General features: G+C 39.0%; 1 protein-coding gene across 1 annotated transcript; it reads right to left on the minus strand.

Annotated features, from left to right (window-relative positions):
* Positions 1 to 244: 244 nt before the first annotated feature.
* LOC124164009 (peptidyl-prolyl cis-trans isomerase) lies at positions 245 to 18,681 on the minus strand. The gene is made up of 8 exons (XM_046541161.1): positions 18,518 to 18,681; positions 18,274 to 18,443; positions 12,914 to 13,087; positions 12,551 to 12,613; positions 11,904 to 12,068; positions 8,766 to 8,947; positions 1,710 to 1,776; positions 245 to 554 (listed from the first exon to the last, which is right to left on the minus strand). Exons 1-8 carry the CDS (start codon positions 18,549 to 18,551, stop codon positions 486 to 488), a joined length of 924 nt encoding a protein of 307 aa, XP_046397117.1. The 5' UTR covers positions 18,552 to 18,681; the 3' UTR covers positions 245 to 485.
* Positions 18,682 to 19,505: the final 824 nt, after the last annotated feature.

Genomic DNA, 19,505 nt, shown 5'->3' on the forward strand with positions numbered 1-19,505 from the left:
CATCATTAGACTCCTCTGAGTGGTGATATGGCATGAACTTAATTGACATTGTCCTCAACTATTCTGACTGTATGACAGTGATTTCATCCACTGACAAAAAACTTAAATTACAGCCCAAAAAAGAGTTATAATGCTTCCATACGAATAGCTTCATTTGATCTACATATTGATAAATCTAATATGAATCATAGATATTTGCAAATTGAATGAGAGGGGGAATGGGATGAACAATACAAAAAAATAATTTGAATTTCAATATATGCAATATACTCCATTAAAAAATTACACTCCAACTTCCATTTTCAGCATGTAAAATAGTTACATGAATAAATTACACATGTATATCATTTCTTGGTAAAAGTTCTGTTATCTACCAGCCAGAGGTGTACACAACTCGACTGTTTAAACAGCTCAGAATTGTCTATCATGAATACGTGTTCATGATAAAAATTCCACAGTTAACACCCAATCACACCCATACACAATCACGTTAATTCACCACAGTCTGATATAACTACTTTCTCAGATGTAGTCCCCGATTTGCTACCGCATTTCTGAAAAGAAATAATATATCAGAGTTGAACGTCAGATAAAAACCTTCACTTTGCTAAAAAAAAGTACATGTACCTATAGTGATAGTCAATTTTTGTGGATATAGGTTTCTGAACATCTAATGAAAAATCTTAATGATTACCAATTTGGCATTTGTGGTAATTAAGTTAACCAGTTAATGTGTATTCCAATCCTAAACATGTGCAGAGATGTGAAATTCCCATAAATTACCTCAGCCTTTCCAGCTACTGTGCAGACAACTATGCTATCCAGCTAACTTGATTCCCATATAAATTTACCGAGGTTGATGGCGCAGGATATCAGGCCCTTGCACCTGATCAAGGATGGCAATGCTAGGGAGAACGGGCTCCCAAGAAGTTACTACCAGTGGAAAACCCCATACGCACACTGCAATAAAGCTGCATTAATGGTAAAATTGATTGTTTGAGGCGTAACTTGGTGAAAGCGATTCATAATTAAATTAACGTTTCAACGTTAGACGTCATATGACGTCTAACGTTGAAACCATGATCGTGAATAAATATTAATGTGAAAGCACAAAGTTCTTCTTTTTTAATTTAAAATTAACAGTACTTGCCAAGGGAACGTTAACCTTTGTTATATCGCCATGAAAATTAAAAGAATTAGAAAGCATAGTGATCTTCTCAGTGGCTCACAAAGCCAATAGACTGGTATGATAATTGGTCCACTGCTTAAGCTAGAAAAATTATGTTTTTCACCCAGAAAATTGCTATTTTTCAAAATCTGAAGCAGATGCACAACCTGTGAACATAGTCCGATTGACCCCAATTTTTTTATGTTTTATATTTGACAAGATAGGAACCAAGATCACAAAAAGCCCTACAGAATTTCAAATCTTTGCGACTTTGTAATGACTCTAATGCATAAATCTCAAATTGAGAAAAATTCTCTGCAGTGATGTTGACTATGTGTAATGTTCACATAGACAGAAAAATGTAACCAAATATTTTACACAGCTTACATTTTCACTAAAAAAGTAATCCTCACAATTATTTTTCCTCTTCAATTAACCTCTAATTAAGTTGAATGTCATTAAATATTATATTTATACACATGTAACGTAGGTCAAAATAATACTTGCAAATTACCCACCCTAAATAGTCTCAAAATCTTACCTCCATTTTTCGGATAACATCCATTCCACTCAAAACATTTCCAAAGACAACATGTTTACCATCCAGCCTGAAAAGAGAAAAATCAAATCAGCTCATGCACAACAAAAATAAATATGAGATACAAAAGCAAACATTAAATGATTCATCACAGCTGTTCAAACCTGGCAACGTCGGCAGATATTTACAAAACACTACACATTTTTATATACTTTAGGAGCATATTATGTTGGAATTGAAAAAGCAGCATGCACGTATATAGTATCCAATCTTATAGTGATGAGTAGGGACATGCAAAAGTCGCAAATGCGATAACGCGAATTTTAACGCGAATTCCGGGATTTTCCCGCGAAATACGCGATTTCCGGGGTTTTCCCGCGAATACGCGAATTTCGTGTTAATTGCGATTTTCTCCAATTCATGGACGATTTTCACTAACTCAGACGCAATTTTCACAATTTTTTTCTTCAGCTCATGCTCCTCCCACGAAATTATTTTTCGGGACGTAGATTTAAGGCGTAATTTTTTCACTGCATTGGCCGCTTTCCGACGCGGCGAATTTCCATGGGCCGCCGTTCACGGCACAGCGCCGTGAGATGTCTCGTTAGAAAGTGGCCTGAATTTCACGGAACCGTGCCGTGAACGGCGGCCGGCGAAAAGTCGTTGCGTTTGAAAGTAGCCTCAAGGTAGCACGATGTGTATTTCACGCCATAAACGGCGCACCGCCGGGCCGGATTGAACCTTGCCTTGCTGACCGTCAACAACGCCGTGCCGTCAACTGCGCGAGTCGACTCGCTTGCAGACATGCATTGTGACCAATGGTTATTTAAAAGCACAGTGCCGTGCCGTTGACGATGGGCGGAGCAAAGCAAAAGTCTGAAAGCGGCAAAAAGTGGCTGTGCGCCGTCTATTCCGTGAAATACACACGGAGCTACATTGTGGCAGCTTTGTGCCAAAACGACTTATCGCCGGCCGCCGGTCCCGGCACAGCGCCGTAAAATTCAGGCCACTTCCCGACAAGATGACTCTCTGGATTTCACGGCGCTGTGGCGGGAACGGCGGCCCGCGGAAATTAGTCGCGTCGGTGAGCGGCCAATGCCGTGAAAAAATTACGGCTTAAATTTACGCATCGAAAAACAATTCCATGCAGAGCAGAAGGAAAAAAATGATGAAATTCGCGTCTGAGTTGGTGAAAATCGCCCATGAATTGGAGAAAATTCATGATTTCCACAAAGAAACACCCTCGAGGAAATAAGGCGACTTGTTTGTCCGGAGGATGTCTAAACCGCATTCACGATGTCTACAAAGTAGCCAAAATGCCATTGGAATCTGGGAATCTGATGGTTGACTTAATACAATTACTGGAGGGTTCAAACTATCAAATACTCACATTCTATAAAGAGTTAACCCTTTCGCTACTAATGACGAAAATATGCGGCAGGACGTTTCTTGACCCGGGAGACGAAAGGCGAAAATTTTCGTCTGAGATTTTCCTACGCAGGCCTAATGCCGAAAATACGTTTCCTTGCTCTCCTCCTTTTATGATATTTGTGGGTTCGCAAAGTCTTAGTTTCGGGACCCAACACAGGCCAACACCATGGACTGGCAAAATCTGTAACTTCCGAAATCCGGAAGCATGAACCTAGACCCTCGTCTCTTATTACCTCTCTTTGTGGCAAGGGACCGCAGTCATACACTTGTTCATTCAGTTAGTATGCGAAATAAATATATGGTTCTTTCTCAAAAAATATAAACGAAGAATTGAATTCTTAGTCTTTTGGCAGCGTTTACAATTTTTAAACGAAATTCTACCACAAATATTAACTTATATCTCGATTTCAGTATAAAATCAACATGGAAATTGTTAATGCATTAAATTCGTTAATGCAGATGGTAGAGCTTCATTCAAAATTTTAATATTCTCAGAATAAATCGAGGAATTCAATTGAAAGTCTGCAATTTAAATGCAAGCAACAATCATCCATATAGCTAATTCACATGAACAAAGCATGAGTTGACAGCAAACCAATGCTGCTGGTAGGGTTGTAAACCACGAGAGGAGGGAGACCAACTACCCTCAGAGTCCAAGATAATGCAAAATGCCCACTAGGAAGGATCAGAAAAGGTTGGTGTTGAGAGTGTTTGATTATCTGCAAGACCTTTAACAGATGTCCAACATAAATGCTCCATACAGAGGGGACCGAAGAGTCTCATGGAGCGCAGTACCGCATTCATCTTAAGGAGAGAACTCCACCATTTTGAAAGAGTTAAGGAAGTTAAAAATGAGCCTCCAGAAAGTTCATAAGAGTACTTTTTTTTTTTTAGATAAAACCACTTATTACATCTGCAAAACATGAAAACCTCTAAAGCAGCTGCTGTAAAGTCAATACCTATGCAGATGGCTGAAAAAGCGTCAACCAAACTTAGTTCTCTTATGTTAGAAGACCTAAGCAGAAAAATAGGTATTTGAAAAGATCTCAGTTTTTGATCCCCAAGAAGTTCCGTCTACAGACATGAACCCTGACTTAAAAACAAAAAATTCATGGCCTGGAATCAATGGAGACAGAGAAGTTGGAGTTGGGAGAATTATAGAAATTACTACAAAAGTAAAATTCCCGGGGTTCAATGGATGTAATTAAAGCAATCCAGGAGCTCAAATGTATGAGACATCGTTTGCATCTAAGTGCCTTTAAGCAATTTGGATCCCTTCTGCAAACATGGACTGAGAAAGATTTCTTTCCTGCTATAGCACTGTGTTAACAGATATGAGAACAAAAGTAAAAGATGACAACTTGATCACAATAGCAATATTTCATTTGAAATTACAGACATTTAAAAGTAATTTCTCTCTATGTAAGCTAGAGATATGGTTACGCGAAGGATAAAATATGTAAAATAGGTTAATTCAGTCAATACTCCATGTATATTATTGCTTTAATTATTCCCGATCAATAATATCCTAAATTTAGGGCAATGGGTGGGCCACTGGATGGATGGCTCTCAATCAACATAAATTATTTTGCCGTTAAAATAACACCGATTTCAGGGCAAAATAACATCGCTTTTGTAGAAAAATAACACCACTTTTGGCTATAAAATAACCCCACCTTTTGCATGTCCCTAGTGATGAGAAACCAAAATCCTTTGTTCATATTGAGAAGCGAAAAACATCGTAACTGTACCTCATAATGAAACATATACGGCTGTAGGTGCAACAGATGCTGATGGGTGAAATATGTATGCACGGATGAATTAACCAAAAAAATGGAATTGATTATTAAAACTTTTCTCGGGAATCCACGCAGGCAACATATTCTAAGAGTGCCGACTTTTCGGGTTCCGACTCGTTACCCATTCTCACGGCTACTATTCATTCTTTCTTTATCATGTATTACTATTTATTTATTTCCGCACAGAATTCGGAAAAAAGTTTAAATATTATGTTTGCTAGGAAAGTGTGAAGTAAAATCTTACATATGCGATTGTTTACAAAATGCCAATGAGACCTTTTTTAATAAGACATTTTAAAAATTAGACACAATTGAGATGGAAATTATAATTGCATATTTGTGATGTGCAGAAGATATTTTACACATGAGCTATATGAATGGGAACGAGTTATTGGGATCACCACTGGGTCACGAACTGCATATCTGCAGACTTTTTGATGCCCAACTCGGCATTGTCCTCAAAGCTATGAAAGTGTTGCTGCCTGTTTTTCATTAGTTGATGACATCATGAGAGTTCAGGTTAATGAAATCATTCAGGGAGAACCACTAATTAAGGAAAGGAATTGCTCACTCATAGCCCTGAGGAAATGGCCGAATCAGATACATATTGAAATTTCAGGAGAAATGCAGTTCTTGACCTGAAGTCAATCCAGAGAACTCTTCATGCAGTCTATTTGCCGGTCAAGCACCAAATCTTTCTATATGAATGTAATTGCATCACTATCAATGACATGCCTCACTAAATCACTGTCTATAACTGTCTTAACTACTTTAACTATTTTGCTGGTGGAAAAAGGGAGGGACATTTATCACCCAAATCAACATGGAAATGCAAATGCCAAAACTAAATGTCTAAACAGAAGTTGTATTACAGAATTAACAATGGCATAGGTATGATATAACATCTTTCAAATGATCATTCCCATGGGCATGATGCGGTCTTTATTCAGACCTGAAATTACAATGAATTAAAGAATTTAGAAGATGGAAGGGAAAGAGAAGATGTGACAAAGAAAAAACACTTCCTCATCTAGCCTTTCTCTCAAAAGTTATAGCAGCTTACGTTGCCACCCACTTTTCATGAGTTGGCGACATCATTAGAGTTCCTGTCAATTAAATCATTCACCAAGAACCACTAATTGGTAGGGAAGGAATTGCTCACAAGAGTATAAACAACAATGACTAAGACTATGTGTGATGCTGAGGAGTAGTGAAGATGCTATGACCTGCTCAGCAGGAATTCATTATGCCGTCAACCTATCCGTGAAATGGTTCGGGTTAATGAAAGGCCATCAACTTTTCACAGTGAGTAGCTATGGAAGTAGGTAAAGGATGAAGAAACAGAAAAGTATGGGTCCATTAATTGCTTAAACTCTATCATAATTGACAAAAAAATAAAAATTGGTGAGCGAAACCAAAATGCCAACAACACTGGATGGCACGACATACAGGGTGATACCAACATAAAAATAAAACTGTTCATGATTCTGATTCCTTGTCGCTCTAGAAATTACTGCTGTGAGTCATTTCAGCCCAGTGACCGAAATTTATTAAATAAAATTAAATCACAGTTCTACCATAGTAAATAAAAAACATTTGTTATTTTTGACTTTTTCTTAATTTGTAAGGAAGGGTAAGTGGGTGAAACCACGTAAACGGAAGTGTGGCTGAGAGTTACTGCACTAGGTGAGACTAGTTCTAGGGACAACCAATCCCGCAATGAAGGCAACTTTGAAAGCAGAGCAAGTACCTACTTATTTTCAAAAATAGGGAAAAGTGAAAATCCAATTGATGGAAAGCAACAACAGGGTTTCCATAAAATTTCCCAGGGCATTTTCCATGACTTTCCAGACTAAAACTAAGAATTTCCCATGACTCTTCAAAAATGTATTTATATGATCACTTTGGTTTGTTACAATGGAAAAGCACGAATAATGGTAACTATTTTTTTATTTAATTGAGGTGATTAGAGACCACTTTGTGGCTGTGGGACTGGCTGCCTTAATTATCTATGCGACACTTGCTGGTGCCTCTCCTCAACCTTAACCCTAGCCCATCACTGTGACCTGGGCCAGTGATTATGAGTGCATAGAAGGAAAGTACATACTATGATTGAGTAAGAATCATCTTGTGCTGTGGCAAAATGAAAAAAGAACACACTCAATTTTTACAAGACTGGACAAAAATTTCTATATCCACCCTTTTTTCCCAACTTCCCACATTTCACAGTCTTGTGAGAACCTTGACAACAATCTGATGCTTTTACATTCCACAATAGGAGCGAGCCTTCTACCATTTACAATAAAAAGAGACTAAGTGTTCAAGGATGGGAATTGAAACTTAACAAAAGTCAGAACCAGTAAAATTTCAATGTTTCATTCCCACGTTCCAACTTCTCAATGTTTCCGGTGCAACCGCGTGGGTTTGTTGGTGATGACAACAGTTTTGCTGGCACTGCTGCCAGCGTCTTCAGGTCGAAGATGATGCCGGTCCACGATTTTTGTCCTCCTTATATAGGGGGTCAGTCCCGCCAGTTGTGGCTGCCGCTCTCTTATTGGTCCGCCTAATGAGCCTCCTCCAATGGGCATCCAGATGGTAGCCGTCGTCTCTGTTAAAATTGTCCGTCCGGGCTATCTCAATGGATTCGCAGATGAGTCTGGGAAAATATCTGCCTTCTTTCACTATTATCTTGGCATCGTCAAACTTAATGTCATGTCCCGGGGTCAAGGCGTGCTCCGATATGGCAGACAGCTGGAATTGCCTGTTTTTCGTTGCTCTTCGGTGCTCTTGCAGCCGTATCTTGAGTGAACGGAAAGTCTCACCGATGTACGCTTTTCCGCACGAGCAAGGGACCTTGTAAACACCTTCATGAAGGTCGTGCTGTAGTCTGTCTTTGGCTGTGGGCAGCAAGTCACCAATTTTTGTCGTGCAGTTAAACCTGGTGGTGACGCCGTGCTTTTTCAGGGCCCTGGCAATCCTTTCGGTGGTCCCTCCGACGTAGGGAATGACGGCCCAAGCTCTTTCGTCTTCCGTTTTTTTCACTTGAAAGTGGTTTTCTTTTGATGGTCCTTTTCATCAAACCCACGCGGTTGCACCGGAAACATGGAAAAATTGGAACTTGAACACCGCGGAAACCTACGTAGTCACATTTCATTCCCAGGAGTGAAATGTAGAAATGAAACGAAATGAATTGAAACCCAGGGAGCTAAACTCAGCGTCAAAACAAAATCCGAGTCAAAACTACTTCAGGTTGAAAACTAAAACTCTGGGAGGAAGCGAAACACAGATTATGTTTCGCACTGGAGAGACCATGTGCTTCACCTTCGAACAGTTTAGTTTCGACTCACACACCGAGTATGGTTGAATGAAGTAGAGGTTCGGCCTACCGCCATTACATGCATGGGGCACTCATATTTTGACCACAAACAGCACAGCAGTGAAGGCAAACTGGCCATTCGATTTTAAAGCTCAATGTTTCATCGTCTCCACACGTATGTCAAACGTAATGGATCGAAAATATTCCCTCTTATCCCCCTCCACTCAATTTCTGGAATCGAAACATAACAGTGAGCAGGGCAGTTTCGATTAATTTAGTTTCCTTCCTGGGAGTAAAGTTTTAGCCCGGGTCGAAACTGAACGTCTTGGTGATTTTAATTTTGTACGAGAATGAAACTAAACAAAGGCCTCGTATTTCTGTTTCCCTCCGGGTGGAAACAAAACATTTTTGTTTTGTTTCACTTGCCATCCCTGTATGTGATACATACATGGAGTAGAACTATTCAGCATGTATAGAATGATAATAATAGGAATCACTATGACACTAGCTTACCATTCAGTTTTCGCAGTGCAGAGGAAAAACTGCGATCCGTTGGTGTTGGGTCCCGAGTTGGCCATTGATAGTACACCAGCCCCCGTGTGCTTCAAAGTAAAATTTTCATCCTCAAACTTGCGCCCATAAATGGATTTTCCTCCAGTTCCATTGTGATTGGTGAAATCTCCACCTTGACACATCTACAGCAAAATGTTAAGGGCTGGATTTTGCACCACACAAATGATACCATAGAGGGAGCAATCAAAATTTGAAAAAATTCACCAAACAAACAAGGATGGCTACAATGGAGATGCTGCATCTTGTAGATGCTGACCAGTAGTGGTAGTAGAAATGGATACGAGGACCCAGGGTGTGTTCAAGGGGCTTTATACTCTTGAGGGTTGGTTCTGTAAGTCCAAGACTTTTCACCCAGAAACCTACGGAGGAGAACGACAGAGGAAGGAAAAAGGAAAGGAAGCGCCACCTCGATGAGAGCCCGACGATGCCTCCAGGGAGAGGATGGAAGGAGTAGGATAGGGATGGAAGGAGTAGGATAGAGATATCCCAAACGCCATCATTAAGGCGGCGTGGGCCACTACTAGCGAACCCGTAATTTGGTACAGGAATAGTTATCAGGTTTCCCACAGAGTGTAGATTTGGGCCATAAGTCCCAATGTTTTGATGACTAAGAATGAAGGGTTCAACCCCTGAAGACAATGGCAGACGTCATCGAAATATTGGAACCTGTGACCCAAATTCAGACCTGATTGGAAACTCCAGAACTATACCTACAGAGCATACCCTGGGAAAAACTCAAATTATATGTAATTTAATGTTTCTAAGGAAAGGATAGTAGTAGTAGTAGTATTAGTATCCAGTAGTGGCCGTGAGACTTACAAAAAAAAACAATCAGAATGAGATTAAACCCAAAAACAAGAGCTAGTGCTTTGGTGCCAGCATGTCAGTCCATCGACCTGAGGGGCATGTGAGAGGAACTCCAAGGGCTGTTCTACCAGTCAGGTGATTTACAATCAAATTTTTATCAAATATTTCCCAAATGTTACACAAAAGAGAACAACAAAGGTGAACTTTCCATCAATGACGTAGTGCTGGAAATATAAGCAAAGAAATAGCCTCATTACATTCATGTTAAACGTACAGCAGACTCCCAATTACCCGGCTGTGATTTATCCAGGTTGCGGATTATCCATGCATGATTTTCACTCTCGCTCAATTTTTTCCGTGATCTTAATTAACCCTCCAGCAGGCGCGCATTATTCTCTGACACTAGCGGGCGCGCATGGCACTCGGTGCAACACTTGGTTTTCTGCTGATAGTAATAAGAAAAATTCGAATTAAGAAGCGTACATTCATGACCTTGTTGGAATAATTGGTGCGTTTGGTTCACTGACCAACAACTATTAATAACGTGAGGCCGAAGCGGCACAATGTTGCACTTTGTGCCGCAGCACGCCCGCTGGAGGGTTAAAAAAAAGGATGCAAAATCATCGGAATCACAGCATTAACACTAAGATACGCCGGGCATATTATTTCCATTAGAATCCCCCTCGAACAATGGAAGCGATCATGCGCCAGCTGCATTCCCAGGAGCACCGTGTCCCTTTTTCCAAGCCAAGCTCCTTGATCACGGATACAAGTCGCACAGCAGTTGCAACCCCGGCAACTTGTGCGAGACGCGACTACATGGCGTTGTGCCTGACAGTGTAGTGTGCAACGTCAAGCAGTGGTTTTGAAGCATTCATGCAAACCACTTTTCTGTATCCGTCATCACACAGCCACGGACGTGTGGTTTTTGAAACCTGGCCTCACATAGCAAACTGGTGAAGAAAGCTCTCAAGTCCGGGTAGCACTCTTAAATAACAGAATAACTGCATAAATAATAACATATTGCTTGTTTTACATAAATTATGAACTTTACAAGACATTTAATTAAAGTTTGGAACATCTGTGTTTTCCGATTATTCGTGCCGTCTCTCCCCATCACTATCCCCGATAATTGAGTGGTTTCCTATTATTTTTTATTGCCTAAATCGAAAGATTATTACTTCTGGAGTACGTATTTCACGCTTTTAGATTTTTAAATGACGATATCTATTTTTCGCGATTAAATGAAAAGTGAAAATTTTCAAGCGCGCGAAAATGCGACGCTTAAGTATGAATGCCTGGAAATCTCGCCGTACGACGTATTTCTGGTTCCCCCTCCTGCCTTGTGAGGTGACCTTGATCGAGGCTCAGAGCGCTGATAGGACGCAGGATGCTAGCGGGTAGCTGAGTACCTTGCTGGCTGGTAGCGCTTGGCTTAAAAAAGGTTTATTAATACCTTATCAAACGAAGAAAACTTTCCGACCTAAGCCAGTTTTAATAGGTGATTATTAAGACATGTTTCCCTGAGCTCTGTGCCTCATGCATGCATTGGTAACCTCAGACGATGTATAACTCCTATCCTCTCGTGTAGAAACTAGGTCCCTGTGACGTCACGTGGAGTGGAATCGCATGGGCGCCAATCTGGCCTTTTTCAAGTGATGATAAAATTTGACCCTTGCCATTCGTCAAAACCGGTATTTCAAAAACCAAATAATTTGTGTATTATGAATACACTAATGGTGGGTAATGAATCGCAATCAATGCCTTTCGTTTTCTTTGAAGAAGGAAACTACCCTATTGGGAGTGTACTGTAATTCTAAATACAACAGATTAGTCCAAAAACCCCAGGCACTCTTTGCAAGTATGTACCAGGTAGCAGAAGCTGGCACGAAAAGGTTTACTGGTCATTTCAATTAGACTGGAGTTAGCATCAGACGATAAGAATGGAAAAAAGACTGGAACATACAAAATATGCAGCTTAGCACAGTAATAATTAAATATGAAATACATATTTAGAAAAGTGAAATTCTTAGTACATATTTCTAAATGATGATGGATTGATACACCACACTAAATAAGTATATATGAGAGAATTTACCTCCAGTTTTCGAATCATCAGGCACACTTACTAGTCTTAGTACATCTATCAAATAAGATGAAAAGATAAAAAAATATCTATCTAAAGCATCCACTAAAAGAAACCAAGATATTCTATGATAAAGTCATAACTCAAGAAAACAATGATAAGTGGCACACATTATAAAAGGATACAAAATCTGGAATAATCCTGTGGAATGACGACCCACGATACCCAAAACCCTTCTCATGAGTACACAGGCAGCGAAAATTTTCAGCAGTTTTCGGCACAACATCCGCATGAAGCTGCATTACAACCCTACCAACATTTTTAGAACCAATTTTGATTTCAAAATACACCTGCAAAGCAAATAAAAGATAAATTTTATTTCCTCCAAAGGATATTAATAGGATTGCATAAAAATATAATAACCCATGACAAATAAAAAACCAAAATATAGTACTCTTCACAATTGATTATGTACTTATATAAGTGAGAATTATTACATATCAGTTGATAGCTTTTTGTACATTAGGAATAAAACTCTTTAAACAGCAAAAACCTTCAGGCATCAGAATTTTTTCATTGTACATAAATAATAATTAAAAAGTAATTAATACTAGCAAATTATTAAATTTATTAAATAAATTTGATATCACACATTATGAAAACTGCTGTTTTTCATTGGCATAAAGCTTGCTCATTTTGGATTTTTACTCGAATAAATACGAAGTTTTGAAAATGGCTCTATCATTTTAATTAATGATGTACATAAATCAATTCACATGCAAAATCTTAACGTGACAATTAACATGAGATTAAACAAACGTCTCAAGTATACCTGAGTTTTTGCTTTCTTGGCAGGGGGTTGGACACTAATCTCTTCTTCATTAGTTGTTTTTGTCTGTAAATAAAATAAAGTGATGGTCAAATTTTAGCTTTATGTTAGTTCAGAGGTAAATCTTTTCTTTGATTAGAATTTTAGAAGTATTGTGCAAAAGAACCACAGAGAAAAAATCATTCGCCTTGACCGGGATAAGGCGAATGATTTTTTCTCTGTGGATCTTTCGCACGATTGTGCATTGCGGGTGACTCCCGTAAAAGTTATCACCGTGGCTAGTCCCGGTATACTTTGAAATATTTTAGAAGTAAATCAAATACATATCAATATCCAAAGAAATGTAGAGCACATGCTTGTACTCACTTCCTCTCCTTCATTAGCGGACTTCTCTGTTTCCTCTGACCCACGGAGAGTCTCTCCTGCATGAACTCTTAGCCATGTGTCATCTGACCACACAGGTTTACTTGACCCTTCCTTTATCTTCTGTGGTTTCGCTAAATTGACTCGAATAGTCCTACCAAATAGTTCAGAATCATTCTGGAAATAAAAAAATGAAACAATTTATTATGTATCTGTGTATATAATTTAATTCAATAGCAGATGCATCTTCTAAGTTGATGAAAACAGGAACTCACAGCACTCAGTGCAGCACAACAGATGCAACTGTTTAACATGAATTAAAATTAAAGGATACTGTTTTCTTAAATAGATATAGCAAATTTAATGATTTTAACTAGTTTACATGTGTTCATAACAGCACAGCCAAGAAATACAAAGTATGCCACACAGAGAGCAGCAATGCTCTTACCTTGGGCTTCTGCTGAAAGGATCATACCAGAACACCACAGCTCAAATGGAATTAATGATGCAATATCCATTGCATAACAACAGCATAGGTACTACATAGTGTACACATAATATAGCTTGAAAAAGACCTAGTGCACCCACTAGTAACTTAGATAAGCAAGAAATTCAAAGTATCCTGCAAAGAATGCAGTGGTGCACCCACCAAAGGAGTAATTAGAATAACAATGCCATGAAAAATGATAAAAGCTTCCCTCTTAAAGAAAGCTCTGATAAACTCTTATGCTAGCAGTACAAATTCACCAAGATGTTTGGTCAGAATTTTCCCGATGAGATTGTACTGCTAGGTTGCATTTCACACTCTTGCCAAGGGGCCGTGTCTAGGGGCCTTGAGGAGGTGGGCCTATAGCCTACGTTCCTAGTAACTGTCGGAAACGTGGGTGGGTTGGTCAGGTAGGTGATTAAATTGGAAGAGAGTCTTTAGGAATAACTAGCAGCAGCAGCATTTTCGAAGTCAAGAAACCCTGGAAATGTAGGAGATGGTGGATGAAAGCAATCCACGCATATTTAATAAAAGGCTGTCAAAATCATGAGTTATTTTAGAGAAAATTTTTGGTATTTTATCAGCAAGATTCAGGGACCAACACCTACAGTCCGGCCGCCGAGAGTTGTCCGATGACAGCTAGAAGGAGTAGGGGGCAAGGTTGCCAGGTAAGAAATGGAAACGCCCACACCACACGTAAACAAAAGGGTTCCCTTAAGAAAGGAACCAGAAGGGACGACGAGCGTGAAGGACCCAAAGGAAGATTCCTTTGTTTTGGCGATTCGCAGAAAGGGCTTGTTTTGGTGGCTCAGGCTTGTTTCAGTGCTTCATATCCATGAGACAACGTTGTATGACTGGGCGAGGGTATGAGGTGCGTTTGGGGGACAGCAATTGGCTGCAAACCGTGCAGGCGCAGGGTTCTCCGCCCCTCCTTTTGAACTGTCATCGGACAACTCTCGACGGCCGGACTGTAAAACATGGGGAAGCATGCACGTGAGCCCAAACAAAAGCAAGAGTGTACAGTAGGCCGGCCCTTATTTTTCAGAATTGCGAAAAGTTATGTTTTCCTAGTCTCAAAATGATCCAAATGAAGTTTATATTCACATGTTAAAATTTGGTTACTTCAAAATAAGGGCAACCAGTGCCCCAAGGGCCCTAAGTACTGAGGACCCTCAATTTAGTTTTTCGGAGCAGAAAAAGTGCTATCCCTATGTAAATCGTAAAAGTAAAGCCTTGCCCATTATCTGTTTGTTTTGACCTATCTCTAAGCGTTTACGAGATATCGTCCGTTGTAATGCAATCCATCCCCCAGGGCGCTACCCGGCACCGCTGAGGTACGTGCCGCACCACTTACTAGAGACTTACCCTCCACCCCCTCCCCTCCCTCAACAAAGTCTTTACTCCTACTAGCAATATTTAGCCTCTGAAAAAATGTGCTTACTTTAGAAAGAATTAAATTGCAATGACAATATTTCCAATCCAATTGATCAATTTATTTTCACGCTGGTCTTGAATTTCAGTAGATATCAACCAAAATAAAATAGATTTTCAGAGTACTTCTAATCTTTCACTGAAACCCCATATTTGGCAATTAAAGTGCCTTTGCGCACGTTAGGGGTTGTATTACGTTGAAAATTCGCACTTAGTAATAAATTTTTAAAGCTTTCTTCCTTAACTGACTAAAAACCTTGAATTTGTTTCACCCCTCCCTCTGCACAATCATTTACTACTTGTGGACCGAGAATAATTTGCAAATCGTGTTTGGTTGTTCATCCCATCCTCCCATGTGCGCATCAAAGAATGGAGTGCACATTTACAATGTATTAAATAGCTTTTTTGAATTAGTAGTGACAAAATTTGATATAGATATCTTAGTCATGTATTTATGTTTATAGAATGCCTTCTTCGGTGGATCATATTTTTCCCCGCATGTCCTCATATGGAGTATCACATTTTCCTTTTATACCTAGAAAAGGATCCGTCAAAGAATGCCAGGCCTACAACTCCTCACTCAGGTACCACAAGTGGTTTGAAAACCTCTTTTGTACTACTTTCGCTATGTCCAGGTTAACACTTTTGCAATTAACAATCCTTTTTAGGAACTGCGGGTCCCTGTTGGGAGCGGAGAACCACATCTTTTTCTTTCTTTTTGAATATATTGAAATCTATTCCACTAATAACTGCAATTCGTGCTCCTCTTTGATTGCGTAAGAATTTTACTTCTTCCGCCCAAGCACATTTATCCGAGAGATTAACTGCACTTTCCTCCTTGTGCGTCAAAAACTCAATGGTACCGCTCCTTGCAACTTTGTCAAACAAATCATCAAGTTTTGTTACGAAAGATTCTCTTCTCTTCATATCCACTGTATTTCGCGCTCTCTCTTTATTTGGTCGCACGTTCATCCATTCTTTGCATAGTTTTTCTAGCTTTTCAATCACTTTATTTTCCGTAATAGCAGGAATTCTCGTTTTGTACCATGGATGAAATGCATTTCTTACGGTTTTTCTCGCACTAAGTCTCATGCATTTCGAACCCATTAGGTGATAGAGAAAACACACAGTACTATTCTCAATGTAGGTAACTTTCAGCCAAGTTTTTCTTCACTTTCTTTTCCAACCAGTTCAATGCCTGGATTTAGTCTTGATTTCATGCCTTTCCTTGTTGGCCCATTCTTAAAATGAATGTCACGTGTATTCATGATAAACTACTTATTTCGTCATTATTCTCCTTACATCCTAAAAAACTTAGTACTTCCTATCCTTTGCACACTGTACACTATAACTGTCTCTCCACTGTCTGTGAACTGACTGCCTCGTTTCTTCTTTTTTGAATATTTCTATCTACTGTTGGAGCCTAGGAAGCCCTGCTCATCTCCTTCATTCCTTTATAACTCACAGAACAATGCTTGTAATATTTTGTACATAAAGAGCATTTTGGAACTTGCTGGAATGGTTCGCGGCTGTATGGTGGCAACAAATTAAGGTTTAAGGGGTCGGTACCCAGTGCATAGGATGGCACTGAAGGGCTAAAATTGACATTGTGGGCTTAAACAACATTAATCATGACACAAGAGAAACAACCAGTTCAATTCTGTACCACCAGCATGTAAATATTGTCATCAGGAGGAAAGTCTTTGTCGAGGGAGGGGAGGGGGTGGAGGGTAAGTCTCTAGTAAGTGGTGCGGCGCGTACCTCAGCGGTGCCGGGTAGCGCCCTGGGGGGTGGATTGCATTATGACGGACGATATCTCGTAAACGCTTAGAGATAGGTCAAAACAAACAGATAATGGGCAAGGCTTTACTTTTACGTTTTACATAGGGATACACTTTTACTGCTCCGAAAAACTAAATTGAGGGTCCTCAGTACTTAGGGCCCTTGGGGCACTGGTTGCCCTTATTTTGAAGTAACCAAATTTTAACATGTGAATATAAACTTCATTTGGATCATTTTGAGACTAGGAAAACATAACTTTTCGCAATTCTGAAAAATAAGGGCCGGCCTAGTGTACAGGGGTGTCTTGAGCTTGGCACTTGGGTGATTTCATGGTCACTCAGGTCCTTTGTCTCGTGCCGAAAACAGCTCTGAGACTGATCGCAGGTGAGGCCAAGACATGGCGAGGCGGAGGGAAAAATGCCAAACGCATCATGTACACTCTAAATCTTGCCTGCTCCCATCTTATCTCAGCAAGAGTGTACTGCTAGCATAATAGGAAGCAAATTTTTGGAATCACTGAAAGCGTACAATTTCTACATTGATGAAAATATCTCAACCCTACACTACCTGGTCATTAAACAATGAGTAGCAACGTCATTAACTGTTACAGTAAAATTACAATTATTAAATATGAAATAATGTTTCAATCATAATAAACTATATCAGTAAATAATGCATGAACACAAAAGTTCACTACAGAACAGCGAAGCATGCACGAATGCATGAACAGAAAATAGAGATTGTTCTCATTTGGTGCATGAATTTGTATACATTTTGTTCCATTGAAACCATTCACACATCAATGCATGACCTAAAATTAGCTAATGCATTGCATATTCCGACTTTTCAGCGGAAGCAGGAAAAAATATGTACGTTTATCCATTAAAGTACCAAAAATAACCATGCTTTAAAAAAATAATTAAGAAACCTCCATTTTTCATTAGTTCAATATATATCAACAGTTTTAAAATTTCGATAAACGAAATCCATTATAAGTAAATTCATCTAAGTACTAACAAATTTTGGAAAAAATGTAGGAGCAAAAGAAAGTTTTACTTCAAAGAAGCTTGAAGACCAAAAATAATACAAGCTCTCATAGAACTATTGAGAAACTAAGAACTACAACAAAGAAACGTAGCTATTATTACTACATTAAACATCACGATGCATACATGAAATTTCAGGATGATAAGTCATGGGAAACAACAAAGGGAAATTCCTCTTCGGTAACTTTGCGGAGATTAACTATAAATACCAAAAGTAGAGAAATAGGGCCGAAGTTAGATCCGCTAAACCTAGAGATAAGCCCACCAAATGGAACTAACCCAAGATGTTATCAGGTTGATCGGATATGTTTGGCTCGGTAGTCAAAGGTTTCACTTTTAGCCATTAACCGAAGCCATTTCAGCGAGCACAAGCATAGTCTGTATACGTTTCTTACAGGTAGAATAGCCATCAACTTTAAGCACTGTACCATCAGAAACTATATCGTTCAATTTTACGGCAATAAATAGCATAAAATGCACAAACCAACTCGTAGAAACGCAAGCATACATCCGCAACTGTAGCATGCACTCTGATTCCACAACGTACAGAATTCAATCAACCAACCCCTATATTAGTTAAAAATCGATCTTTGATAAAGTAAATGAAAGTAAGTTACCATATTGTCAATGGCTGCGGCAGCATCTTCAGCAGATTCGAATTCAACGAAAGCAAAGCCTCTGTGATGCTCCGTTTCATAATCTAATGGTATTTGAATATCCACAATGTCTCCAAAAGGAATGAAGGCAGCATGAAGGACTTTCTCGTCCACTTCTTCCGCTAGCCCACCTAACATATTAAAGGAAAGTTGAAAACTCCCTTGTTCATAAAATTACTATGTTCAAAAGCAGCCTGTTCCTTACCAACGTAAATCGTTCTCTTTGGATTCGTCGACATAACTATTTAAGCATTTACGACAAAAATAAAAACAGTTCCTTCAAACTGTAACTCTTTCAACCACTGAAAACTTCACATTAACAACGAAATAACGAGAAGAGTTCAAATCTTAAAACATCAACAAACCATCACTGAAATGCGGCAACACATTTAAGTTTTAGTTATAAATTAGTCCGAGAGGTGGCGTCATAGTAAATCGTTACTGTTTTGTTTATACCCCTTTCCCGCTTTCTTTAATTTCTAAAAAAACTATTGAGAACTTGAATAAAGGGATACATTCACGGATATGGATTTCATTTCATCATAATACTACACGGGCAATGTTCTATAGGTAAGCAGAAATAATTGTTAGTAAATGTGTCAAAATATATAATAAAATATTGTGAAATATTGACTGGATATAACAGGGTATGTATTGTATATGTATGGTATAAATTTAAAGAAATATGTAATTAAAACTACCCTTTAGTGTGAAAGATGTTACTTAAATTATGCATAAATTTATTTACTGTGGTGAGGTCTGTGAGCCAGTTTTTGTATGGCCTTTAATTGCAGCTGTTTCATTTTTTGTTACTTTACACTAAAATTTTTGTGAAATGGGATCATAGCTAGAGATAATTACAGTGTGATTAACCATGGGTACACATACTTTGTGCCTCTTTTACCAATCATTTGTGATTTAATTTAGTATCCTGGGACTAGCCATGGTGATAACTTTTACAGTCAGTGGCAAGTCAGAGTCAGCAGTCCATACCATCATAGTATACTTATACTACCTTGTACAGTAAAGCCCTCGAATTTCCACAGAGGAGAATGATGTCTCGATAACGAAACTGGTTAAAGCATTCAACTGGAAATGAGAAGATGAGCATTCCAATTAGATTGGATTGCACCCGGTCAAGGCGAATGATTTTTTTTCTCTCAGGATTTTTTGCACAGCATCGGTGAGTTGAG

This window comes from Ischnura elegans, chromosome 8, assembly GCF_921293095.1.
Source record: "Ischnura elegans chromosome 8, ioIscEleg1.1, whole genome shotgun sequence".
Lineage (NCBI taxonomy): Eukaryota > Metazoa > Arthropoda > Insecta > Odonata > Coenagrionidae > Ischnura > Ischnura elegans.